The sequence below is a fragment of the Vanessa tameamea genome, chromosome 5 (genome assembly GCF_037043105.1).
Source record: "Vanessa tameamea isolate UH-Manoa-2023 chromosome 5, ilVanTame1 primary haplotype, whole genome shotgun sequence".
Classification (NCBI taxonomy): Eukaryota; Metazoa; Arthropoda; class Insecta; order Lepidoptera; family Nymphalidae; genus Vanessa; species Vanessa tameamea.
This window is the reverse complement of record NC_087313.1, coordinates 14,064,932-14,078,348: the sequence shown is the minus strand read 5'-3', so window position 1 is coordinate 14,078,348 and position 13,417 is coordinate 14,064,932. Positions and strand designations below refer to the sequence as shown.

The following is a 13,417-nucleotide window of genomic DNA, read 5'->3' as shown; positions in this document are numbered from 1 at the left end:
GTACCCAAAAAATAATACGTAATAAAAGCGGTCAGTACGAGGCGACGCCAATATTACCTGTTATGGTGCGGCCGGGAGTCCCCGACGGAGTCGCCCTCGGAGCTCTGCCGCGAGTGCGCCGACGCCGCTGACACGGAGCTGCCGTAGCCGGAGGCCTGCAACAGCCGCCCGTCAGCCTCCGCGCTCACACCGCCGCGGCCCACTCGGCCCACTCGGCCCTCTCGGCACGAGCGCGACTCACCTTGCTGCTCATGTCGCCGGACGTGTTGGAGGAGTTCCTGGAGTGCGTGTGCTGCTGCTGCAGGCACTGCGCGCAGCCCGCGCTCTGCGTCGACACGGCCAGGCCTGCGGGCGGCGGGCGGCGGAACAGACATGTTTTGAAAATTATAAGAGAATGCACCTTCGAGCGGAAGTTGGATACTTTAAAAGCAAACAATTTAGCGGGTGCGGCGCTCACCGGAGTAGTCGGGCGGCGCGGGGGGCGCGGGGGGCGCGGGCGGCGCGGGGGGCTCGTCGTCGGGCGACGGCGGCTCGCACGGCGGCAGCGGCGCGCCCTCTGCACACGCACACGCACGCACCGTCAGCCACACGTTAATACTCATTCGGTCTCTTTTGGAAGATTTCTGATCTGACAAATGTTTAGATCGGTTCCAGTTTAGGGCGTGAGACGTAGATGAGTGCCGAGGAAAGATTATTCGAAAGAATTAAATAGTTAGGCCGGGCGGGCGTTCCGGTCGTCGCGTCGGAATCCTCTAGCGCTCGACGACTCTATAGACGACGGTGGGGACTGACCGAAGTTCTTCTTCTTGGTGAGCGAGCCGAAGCCCGAGCTGGCGGTGGAGGAGGCGCAGTCGTCGTCGGCCGCCGCCGCGCTCTCCGAGCCGCTGTCGCCGCCCGTCTTCTCCGTGGCCTCTTGCTTTCTCTCGGGGCTGTAACGAAACGACGAAATATAAATATCGTATACATTTTGAAAATTGCTGAAAATAAAAAGGGAAGGTGTCGCGGGACACGCGGTCGGAACGAAGTTGCTTTCGCAATGTATCATGTATTAAACGAACGCTCCGAGCAAAACGAATAATTTGACAGTTTGAGAGTGATTCTATGGCAAAAAATAAAATTGTTATTAAAAATCCAATGTGGTTCACTCTACTGTCCTATCAAAAATTGTAAAAACAACATGGCGGCAGCTGCGACGAGAGAATAGAAGAGAATTATTATTTTGGGCTGATAATTTTTATGACGGAGTAATGTAAAAATAAAACTCAAAATTATATATCCCGTCAGGCGTCACCTATTTCTTTAATAATGTTAACGGCGACAACGAGGTCACATTGGAAGTACATACACTTTGAAGAGCGGGTCCCCGGAGATCATGTTCATCTTGATACGTATCCGCAGCACCGAGTTGTCCTGCCGGCGGCGCGGGTCGTAGCCCTCGAGCAGGCAGCGCCGCGTGGTCTCGCCGGCGCCCGCCAGCTCCGCCAGGTTCACATCGCAGAACCCCAGCTTCTGGTACGACCTGCCACCTGAAGATACCGAACGTAGTCTAATCTTATATGTGAGAATTTTATTTGGAAAATCTTGAGACAAATTTAATCATACAACAGAAACCTGTTCGTTCTACACCTCTATTGTAAAATGAGTTATTGTTGTATAGAACAATACGGAGCGACAACTGAGGAACGAAAACACATCGCTTTTTTTATTGAGTGGGTGAATATATTTTTCAACTCATAAAATGTTATTATCACCCATCCCTGTGTAGGTGGAGAGCATTTGGGTAAACACGATTTAAACATACTCCGAGAACATAGCTGACGATGCAAAAATACCCGAGAGGTTCACGAAGTCGATACTCCCCTTGGAAAACTTGGCTAGTTCGACGATTCGCAACTTGGACTCTTCCCGCTGAATACTATCGACGATTTTAAAGTATATTATCGTCTCTCCAGTCGTTCTGCTAAGTCGTCGCCAACTTTCGTGGTGATGAAGGACGTGAATAAAGCTGACTTTAGTGTTTAATTTTCCACCAGAAAAAACTTTTGTAAAGCAAGTAGTAGGCAATTTTATTTAAAATATAGTTAGTGGTACCTTTGCACTCCTTCCGAACGGAGACGCGTAGAAGCGCCGGTTCGAGCACACCTGTGTTTGCGTTCGCGCACATCTTGCACACGAACGAGAAGTTCGCGTTCCACTGCACCGCGTGTTTGCGAACCTCCTCCCTGGAAACAAAAAAAATATATTTACAACATTTATAATACATAATCTTGATTATCGCTGTTTATGTGTACACGTTTATTATAATAAATTATATTATTATTTGTTTGTTTCATATTCGGTTATGTGTTATTCGATACAATATTATATAGATGATAAAAAAACGTGGAGTTAATGCTTGTTGACTTCCAGGCAGGATATATTACATACATGTAAAGAAAACAATGTATTTTTCTTTAATTTGAATTCCGCGCATCAACCGTCATCGAACGCGCAGTGACATGACACCTAAATTTTGATAGCCATGAAAAATATTAACCTAGAATCAACCTCGTGATTGTGAAAAGTAAAGTATAAAGTATCTTGTGATTTAGGAACAGTCATTGTCAATAAATAAACATTAAATGTCGTTTCTCTTTTTACAGGTGCGTAAATATTATTTTTGTAAAACAATGCGCAGGTAAAAACAAACTTTTATTTTATTCTTTCTTATTGTAAAATTAAACAAATAAATCTCTTTTTACAGAGAAACTCAATTGTGTCTCATTAACTGTGTCGTCCGAATAAAAAGAATACCAGAAAAAATCTTATATACATACATATATAATTGTATTTAACCAACATGACTGTATTTTTAGATGTTGAAAAAGAGTAACTACTGAGTTTCTTGCTGGTTCTTCTCGGTAGAATCTATATTGCGAACGGACGGTAGTTTCACTTAATATAATTTGTTAAATGACGATTCAAAAGTTCTTGTAAAAGCCTACTTGAATAAAGTATATTTTGATTTGATTTGTATCCTGACCGCACGACATGAATTTACCCGAGAATTGTGCGATTGGATTCACCGTCGTGAGAAGTACATGGTACAAGATTATACTTACTATTCGGTCTTAAAATCAATGGAAATTAAATATTTAACGAAAAGTGATTAATATTTTTTTATAGATTTCTCTCCATTCTCTTAGCGGATGTAACGACTCTATCCCTGTAAAGCAGTGCCATAAAAGCGTTATCACCACGTCTGAGTGCCTCCGATTTAATCTCGAGACGACCAGGTGATTTAGAGGTGTCGATGAACAAGACGATCTTCTCAAGCATCTCGACGACGGTATCACTTCAATGATATGTGTTCATTCCGTCACATAAGTTATACAGTCGTCTACATGCTTAACTATCACCTTTTGATGTATTGATTTTATGAAACTTACATTCTCGAAGCTACGTCGTCATTAGAGCAACATTCCATGGTCTAAATTGAGTGAAAATTTTCTATATGCAACACTTGAGATTTGAAACAGTTCTGTTGCAAAACAAGTTTACCTCCCGCACGCGCCTTATTGTTTTATTGATCGCTGAGATTAAAGCCTTACGTTATTATTGCTCGACGCGGTACAGAGTTACTTAATTAGTTCTAATACGCAAGAAACAGTTTTATTGTATCGTTAAAGTGATCTATTACTCTCTATAGAATCTTTCTTGGCGGTAATAAAATTTGTTTCATATCATTATTTTTTTCTACAAACTTTCACGTAACCTTTGTATTAGTAGAAAGTAATTGTTGCCATTTTGGCGTTAAGCCTGAAGTTCACGAGCATTTGAAGCACAATAGGGCCAACCGAGAGCTGACCGAGGACTGGACACAGGGTCAAGTGTTGCTCGTTCTTGGCCCGGCGACGAAGTTTCAGTTAAATTATATAGGTTTCCAAGAGTTTATACAAAACTAATTTGCCGATCAGTGTTAAACCGTATCAAAGTTTCGCAGGAATTAACGACATTATTATGTAACATTTTGGCGTTGATTTCATCAATTTGTATTTTGTTATTGTTTCTCACGTCGGCGTATTTTAGCCGATATATATAGTTAACGGTATACAAGCAAAAACATCTCAAAACCAAGCCACACAAACATGTGTATACGGTGTACGTAATGTTTACCGTTGGAAGTGATCAGTTGAATGAAGTCGACGCAGATATTTCGAAGATACTCCACGTCACGTCACGACGAATGATTCCGTACATTGTCAGTACCTATATTTAGCTGTAATCATGACCTGTTCCCAGAAGTTAGTCATCGGGCAGCTTGTCAAAGGCATCGGACATGCACTCCTCCGCCCACGACACACATTTTTATAGATTTTATCACCGTGTCCGCTTTTTATTTATCATAAACACATTATTAATGAACTTGTCATCGAGAAACCTCGGTATAAGCAACGCGTACATGACGCATGGAAAAGTGTGAATGCCATGTATTTGAACTGTTAATGGTAGTTACATTTGATCGAGCTACCGCATCATTACTAATTTAATTATTAGAAAATAATTACGTTTGTAATTAATGACATAGGGAATATTTTCTACATAAATATATTTATGTTTCATTAACTATTAATGGCGTTCGTTTCGCTAATAATAATCAATTAAAATATTCTTATTCATTAAAAAGTATCTGTTCGATTCTTTTCCAAGACATCTTTCTATTTACCTTGAGTAGAAGTGCTCGAATCGTAGACTTTCGCATTTACAATATCAGTAAGAAAATAAATAAGATATGTTTACTACGTTCACGAGCTCGGATTGAATATTTAGGTATCTTGTGACGTGTTCATCTAAAGTTATATTTACTTATTTACTACACGTATTTATTATCAGAAAACAACATCATGAGTAGACTTTAACCATGTCTAAAGTTCGTTTTATACCCGGATTATAACATGTACTAAGGTATAGGTAGGTATAACATTTACTTGATTTATGATTTAACTAGCTACCCGCCCCGGCTTCACACGGGCTACTTTTAGATTGAAGAGCAAACATGAAAAAAAAGTTTTTTTCCGGCTAAGAGAGTTGTCATTTGGTTTGGTCGCCGTCCCTTCGGATTATTGTTGAGAGTTCAACTGTGTTTGGGAACTCACTCGTGAGCTGTAATGTGTCCTTCGCAGTTAGCTACTCTCCGTTGAGAATGAAGAGTCGATATGTCAAAAAAAGTGACATAATTTACTCAAGAGGGTGTCGTTTCGCCGCCTCTACGTCCAGTCGATGTCTGACCTGTATCACAAATTTCAACCGATTTTTTTTGGTGGCCCAACCAAGCATTCCAGCAGAGTCCAGCAGCCCTTTATCAGACGGAAAGAACCAGCGTGCCAGGTAACCCGCTTCCTTGCTCATCCTCTATACAAATCCACACTCTTCTCCAAAATCATACACATGCCCATGCCCTAAGACGTTTTCGTACCCCTGACGATGTATTCGCCAACTTTCTCATTATCATCTAATTGTTTCAGTCTTCATTTGTCTATTTATATACATACATAGATACATTTAAAGAAATACTTTTTTTAAGCCTTCTGGGGCGTACGCCGAACAACTCACCAACAACCAAACAACCAAACAACAAAGTTCTATCGCGATCGGATGAACAGTTTAGGAGCAAAAGTTGACAAACTTACAAACAGTGATATTCATTTATATAGACATCGTAAGTATTCGGTTGGCAGCTGAACGACTGCAGATTTCGTATTGATTGTTTCCATTTCTTCTTATTTTAAAACCGCATTAACTTAGTTGCCAACTCTATATACAGATATATATTCTGTTTGTATGTTTCGTAGATGACCTTTGTAAATGTTATTATTTTGACTACATGCGAAAAACACCATTCTCTGACTCTGCCCTACGTAGACCCTAGGCGACGTATTTAATCAAAAGCGTTCTTCATGTAGGTTGGCGGACGGACAAATGGGCCACCTGATGCTAAGTGGACACCGCTACCTATAGACATTAGTGCTGTAAGAAATATTCATACCTTACATTACCTAAGCGCGACCAGCTTTGGGCTCGAAGATGTTATGTCCCTTGTGCCTGTAGGGACACTGGTTTGCTCACCCTTCCAACCAGAACACAGCAATACTAAGTATTGCTATTCGGCGGTAGAATATCTGATAAGTGGGTGATACCTAACCCAGACGAGCTTGCACAAAACACAAAGAAAATCTTTTTCTCCTTTATTCGAAATGTAAACCGAATCTGCAACGTCATCAACTTGCCACTGGACTAACCAGATTAACTAATAATTATTAACAAGAACATAATTACCGAAACAGGTTCCATTTGAAGTCTTTAATCAAGAATGTTTTGTATACGTTCTGTGTATATCCAACGAGTATTGGTGGCGGACGAGATGAGTTAATTGTAATTCTATGCAAGTCATTTGCTATTAGACACTTGCGCGAGATGGCACGATGACAGATTTATGTAAATTTGTAATATTCTCCAAATAAACGTATTTAAAACGGCGTGGACTAAATAGCGCTATACAAATGTGTGAGTGAGTGTTCAATATTAGCAATTAATAGATAACGTATATTATGGTCACTCTTAAATGCTAAAATATAATTCTAGAAAACTTTAAGATTGATTCCAATTTATTTATAAAATATGTGTATTGCATCAAAGTCATCGTTATATTACATTCGCGTGTACAGAGTAGTGAGCTATCTTAAAACTTCTGCTAATTATAATTTAAAAACAACGGCTTTTTAAAGTGAATTAGTACAAATAATAACAAATAACAAGATCGATCAATGACCAAGTATAAAACTGAAAGTGTAACGGTTACAAAAACGTTAAAAGGCAACAACATCTGAAACACACGGCTAATGATGTTACAGTTGCACCTAACCTACAAACAGCGCTTGAAACATAACAATCGCTGCATTATGCAAGATGGTCACGCCGCGCGCCGGGGAGCTGGAGACGCGAGCGTTAACGTTAACGTTAGTCATTACAGTTGCAGAGTCGCCCCCATTCCGTGGTTTTACGAGCGACCGTGTACGTCACGAGCCCCGACACACACGTATAGCATCGTCGTACTTCATCGGAACTGGAGAGCAACCAATCCGAAACATTACACTGAACGAGGATTGTGTTTTAGCTTTAATTTTATAACAATTTTGGATATTTCTTTACATTAACTTTAGATATTTCCAAGAATCGTGTTGATATTGAAAGCTCAACTCAATTAAACGTTTTAGCTGTGTTTTCGCGAATATATATCTAAAAACTATTTATTTGCCAAGTAAAAGTTAAACGGTTATTGAAATATATGTTTCAAATATAGGAAATAACCTATCACTAGTAAAATTAAAATAAGTATTTAAATCGTAACTTAAAAAATGCTACTCTTATAGAGCAATTATGATAGAGTGTGCAGATCTAATAATTGTTTATTCTAGTAGCCTCATAAAAACCCTTTCGAACAGTCACGATACAGTGTTGAGTTGAACGTAAAGTTACTATCGGTTCGGAGAGTAGATTCTACCGAGTAGAACCGGCAAGAAATTCATTAGTTAATCTTTACCACCAATTTAATTACAGATGATGTCAGTCAAGTCCGCGCTTTTAAACTTTAATATAATTTTTTACTAAGTAGTATGCCTTATTTATCAATGTTTTTTTGACGTGAGATGTAAATGTTTTAACAGGCCAAGTTAAAACAACTCCCTTCTCTTTTGGTTCTGTTGGCATATTTAAATTTCGCGCCTTTTATCGCGCTCCATTGACTTACGTCGTCTTTTATGTCAAGTTTGTCTCTTTTTTTTCAATGACTCTACTCTGTGAACATTACTAGCCGATGTATTGTATCTCAAAACGAAATAAAGTCTAAGCTATTTTTCACATATAAAACTACTTATTTCCATTGAATCTTAAGAGGTTCTGTATTCGCTTCTGTTGCTTCACTAGAATGTTCCGCGCGCTCCGTCTACCTTTTCTTTTATAATCCGAGCCGAGGACCCCGGACCAGAGTTTCAAGATTTCGGTGGTATATACGCACACAGCATGTGCCTTGTATATAAAGCGTATGTATAACCGCTATGGTACGATGTACTCAATCTAAAGCTCCGAATCATTCGTCTAAACAGGACTGGAGGTCATTGTCCAGTTGTGGGACATTCACGTGTTGTTTCATTAATCAGATGAAAAGAATACATTAGAAATATCCAATTACCGCTTCTTTTAGGAATAACTTATTAAGTAATAGTTTTACTACTTATATATCTGTAGCTAAATATGGCTACAGATACTTTTTGATAAATAATTAAATATTAGTTTTTGTTTCAACGGCACGTTAGCAACTATAAAGTGTCGCAAACGTTCGCAGAGTCATCGTAACGCGGTAGTAATATAAGCCTGGCAGCTCGTGTATAATCGGAGCAAGGTCGCGGGGCGGATGGACCGGCGGCGAGTGTCGAGTGTCGAGTGTCGGGATATGGCGGACGACGTCACCTCAAATGCGACTTCATTATTGACGCTCAATATATTTATATTCACAAAACGCACCACGTACATAATAATTGGTTTTTCTTTTACGTAATTTTAGCAAAAACTCGGCGAAATGATTCACTAATAAGATATACCGCAACTTTTTGACAGATTTTAAGTATGACAAATAAAAAATCACTATAATTATAGATGGTTGTTAGTACTTACACTCGATCACATGACGTTGGCGATAATATTGTTGGCAGGCTACAAGCTTACTTGATTTTGACACTTGAAACGGTACAAATGGACTGTTACTAAATAAATTAGTTCCACTGAGCGTTAACAATTACTATAATCATTACAGAACCGTGGATAATGGAAAAGCTACAATCGCGCCACAGACATAAGTGTGCGAATAAAACAAATCCACCTTAAACTATACTTCGTTTCGTATTATGATTTGATCGTGTGTATGCGATTTAGGATACGATGACAATTTTTGTACCCCTGTTTGTTCGTACTGAAATATGATACAATATACTATTACTATGAAATAATTTCACACATTATAAATGTCAATAACACGTGAGATCACAATAGTATTCACTCCAGCCGTTGACGCCTGTCGTCGGTTAAAATTAAACAAATCAGACCCGATTCTATTGTTTCGGTAGTCGATTGAACGTCGTCGTCGTCGTCGTCGTTAGCGCTAGTGAAAGTATGCGTGGTTGTTTTAAGTATTCCGTTGTATTCAGTTGCTTTAGTAAACGTTGTAGCCACACACGTGAGAAAAAGATGAGCAATGTTCTTGATAGTGTCAAAATAATTTAATAATAGATTTAAATGTGCAACAAAACGACACCTTGTCGTACAGCCGTCAGCGAAAACACAGGTTAATATTATACTTTTATAACTTTATGAAAAATCTACTCTATGGGGACGAAAACTTCTGATTTCACACAATTGTTATAAAACATTGTAATAAGTATAGTTATTGTCGATTTAATAATATTGTTTAAATTTCATCAAGTTTTTTTATAATACATTAACAGCCTGTAAATTTCCCACTGCTGGGCTAAGGCCTCCTCTCACTTTGAGGAGAAGGTATGGAGCATATTCCACCACGCTTCTCCAATGCGGTTTGGTGTTTCGTTTGAATTTCGTTGAAATTAGACACATGCAGGTTTCCTCACGATGTTTTCCTTCACCGCCGGCCGCCGAGCACGAGATGAATTAGAAACACAAATTAAGCACATGAAAATTCAGTGGTTTGCTTGGGTTTGAACCCGCAATCATCGGTTAAGATGCACACGTTCTAACCACTGGGCCATTTCGGCTCAATTTTCAAATATGACTGCTATAATAAATGAGGTCATTATTATTCATTTTTCATTTAAATTCATTGTGAATTTCTAACGTATAGAAGCTATTTCCTCACCACACATTTATAATCCTAAATAGCAATGAAATGAACATTAAGCGATGCATATTTTAATATAAATTTAAGAAGAAAACACAACCGCCAACATGCATCTCTAGACTTATACAAGCTGTATTCGTCATTAATAGTAATAGCTCTATCTTTAACTATTGATGAGTAACCGTTTATTATTTGAATATTATTGCAATAAAATATTAAAATTCGCAATATCGAAATACATTAGAATATACACATAAAAATCTTTAATATTAATTTCTAAAATTAATTTGCTATATTGTACGTAATGATTCGTAAAATTATTATAGCGCGATCTAGGATCCTTCAGCGTCATCGCACACTATGCATAACATCCACACCCAAAATAAGTCACATATCGTAGGAACAGGAAATACGCAAAATTATTTTATTAATGACGTCAGTGTTAACTTCTTAAAAAAAATGTATGTGTTAATTTTATATTAGACCGTTATGTACTACAAAAAATTAAATGCCAAACGACTATATTAGTCCAGGTTCCGTGGCCCATTTTCGCACTTGATTACTATCAAGCTAATTTTTCGTGAGTAGCTTCATTACGATGAGACGCCCAACAATTTCGTGTGCGAAAACTCTCGATTTTGGTAGCTAACAGAGGTAGCGAGGATAAAATATGTCGATTTGATGATTCTCAAAACTGTATTACTAACTGCTTTTTTCGTTAAATCTCAAAATAATAATCTAAATTATTTGAAAAAATATTTGTTCCACAAAACGTATGGTTTGATCTGAGAGTCCCCTCCTTCTAATATGCATCGATAACGAAGTAATCAAAAATGATTACTAACCAGCTGGTTTTTTTTATATAGTTAGTTAGTTAATATTCATATAATTAAATAGTCGCATTGTCCTATCCATTACAAGGCACGGTATCGCTATAATATTTGTTTTAATAATGGTATTTTCAACAATTTGTCATTTTTAAATCATATTTTTTCTGTAGTACATATGCTATAATATGTTTATTACTAAATAGATCATCTTGTTTAAATGTGTACCGTAGTGTCTATTTTAATTGCTAGGAAATAACATTGTCATTAAATATCTTTATTAGTTTCCAAATTCATTTTAACCTAGCAGGCTAGCGTAATTGAATTTATTTGGTCTAGCTGCTCGGCGCGTTTTTACGAGCGACCGATATTACTACTCCGTAACGTAAACTCGTAACTCATATATTTTTTAAACTGCTTACTAGATGCTGAGATTAACCCGTTGAAAGAAATAAACAAAATAAAATAGTTTGTCAGGTTTACAATTGGAAAAAGATTTATTTTTCTTAAAAGTCCAAATCTGAACTGAAATGAAAAATGAACATCGGTGAAAAATGTATTAATAAATTTTTATAGTTTTTTCTTATAGTTGACAATCGCTATATATACAGACAAATGTTTCTGTCATTTACATTGAATCCTCGAGCTAGGCTCGAGCCACTATCGCTCCGCCGATGTGACAAATCTTCCCGATGCTATTGTATAGAAGACTATCCCCTTCTATCTATCACCTTGTTTACTTTAAAACACTTTGTATAGATACATGAAGTCGTTCGTTCGTTCGTCCAAGCGCTCGTCCCAGCTAATGCTCCGAGTGAGGTGGGCACCGACACGGAAGACGTGAATGCAGTCTCCATCTTAATGATTAGCACGCTCGGGGTGGCTTGCACTTTCTCGGGCGTTGCGCAACCTTATCGCATGTTATCCATTTTCATATTCACAAACTCTAATTAAACGATTTAGTCATTACGTCGATGGTATCTCTTGTGTGTAGTATAAACGCATGTTATATTTCATACTTGTTCTGTTTGATGAAACTGATGGAAAATGTAAGTCTTCTGAGATGGGGAAACGACTTTATCCGTCGCCCTGAGCTGCTCCGTCTCGTAAAAGACAATGCCCGAGCCACTTTAAAATTGCCTCTCAGAGAAAAGGGTTTACTGACATTGAAATCAAACTTGTAGTTATTAATCCTTATGTTGTAGTTTAAGTTTAAGTCGATAAATAAGTCTGAGATAAAAAAATACAAAAATAAGCAAACGTTAGATACCTCAACCTGTAATTGAAGAACTACACGTACAAAGGTTGCATTGAAACCATACATTTTAGTTAATAAGGCAAATTCAAGGTCGAATGAAGTGATGCGGGCTATGTCGTTATGAGCATTTTTGATAATTTTTCGTTTTAGTAAACTTAAATATATCATTAATCTTCTTCATAAAATAGAACCGATGACTTTATTAAATATATAGATGGTGGTACCACCAGATAGCTTACATAGAGACGTGTATGTAGACTAACTGGTGGTCTGTGGTAACCATCGCCTATTACATTTTACATTAGCAGCCTGTAAATTTCCCACTGCTGGTCTAAAACCTGCTCTCCCTTTTAGGAGAAAGTTTGGAGCATATTCCACCACGCTGCTCCAATGCAGGTTGGTGGAATACACATGTGGCAGAATTTCGTTGAAATTAACACATGCAGGTTTCCTCACAATTCCTTCACCGCCGAGCACGAGATTAAAATTTAGTAGTGCCTGCCTGGGTTTGAACCCGAAATCATCGGTTAAGATGCACGCGTTCTAACCATTGGGCCATCTCGGCTCTTAATATTTAAAAAATCACCTATTGGTGTTTAAAAAAAAATAATCATTCGTTACATCGTCAACGCGCAACAGATATTGTCTGGAAGAGATGGCTAATTAGCCATAAGTCCGCCCATTGTACAACACTTTTTAGTTTTTACGTTTTTTTTAATTTTTATTTTACTAATTTTGTTTTACTTTTATTTCTGTGCGTTTCGTTTTGTTTGTGGTGTACAATAAAGTATATTTCATTTCAAAAGTATATTTCATAATGGGATCACAGATCTTAAATCCCTGACGAGTTTGCGCAAAGTACTACCAAGAAGTGAAAAAATAAAAAGGTCACGATCCTATAATACGGTTAACATCTATCCTAAGCTTATGTTTTTTAGTATACTATGTACAACAGGTATTTTAAATTTTGATTAGCATATACTTATTTAAATCCTTCACGTTAATAATTCTTATGTAATTAAAGTTAATTTCTTTCTTACCTTTCAGGCATGTGATTGTTATTTTCGTGATTTTTTATAAAAACATTAATTACATAATCACAATTCAATATTTAGCAAATAAACCTTCACTTGTCGCTCATCGATCTTATCATCACGAACTGATTCGCCAGATCTAGATGTTAGCCAAGTACATCGGCTATCTGGACAAAAGAAAAATAAATACATGATAGCACTGCGTTTCAAACTGAGATTTCAAATATGGAAAGTCTGAGAATATTTCCTCGACGTCTGCTGATGCTGCAAAAGTCAGTCGCGTGTCATACATTTGTCGGTCATGCTAGTTAGATTAATTTGAAACCTCACAGAGGGGGTGCAGACGCGGACACGGCGATCGATTTGTGTGAATTTCACAGTATTTTAGAAGGGC

General features: G+C 38.0%; 1 protein-coding gene across 5 annotated transcripts in view; it reads right to left on the bottom strand.

Annotated features, from left to right (window-relative positions):
* The window catches only part of LOC113404449 (uncharacterized), a 69,366-nt gene that overhangs the window by 4,865 nt on the left and 51,084 nt on the right, over nucleotides 1–13,417 (bottom strand). For all 5 annotated transcript variants that reach the window (XM_064215014.1, XM_064215013.1, XM_064215015.1 and 2 more), the window contains 6 exons: nucleotides 2,092–2,222; nucleotides 1,346–1,526; nucleotides 793–929; nucleotides 458–556; nucleotides 242–345; nucleotides 58–155 (listed from right to left, as the gene is read on the bottom strand). In XM_064215014.1, the coding sequence (XP_064071084.1) occupies nucleotides 58–155; nucleotides 242–345; nucleotides 458–556; nucleotides 793–929; nucleotides 1,346–1,526; nucleotides 2,092–2,222 (750 nt within the window). The remainder of the gene's footprint in view (nucleotides 1–57; nucleotides 156–241; nucleotides 346–457; nucleotides 557–792; nucleotides 930–1,345; nucleotides 1,527–2,091; nucleotides 2,223–13,417) is intronic.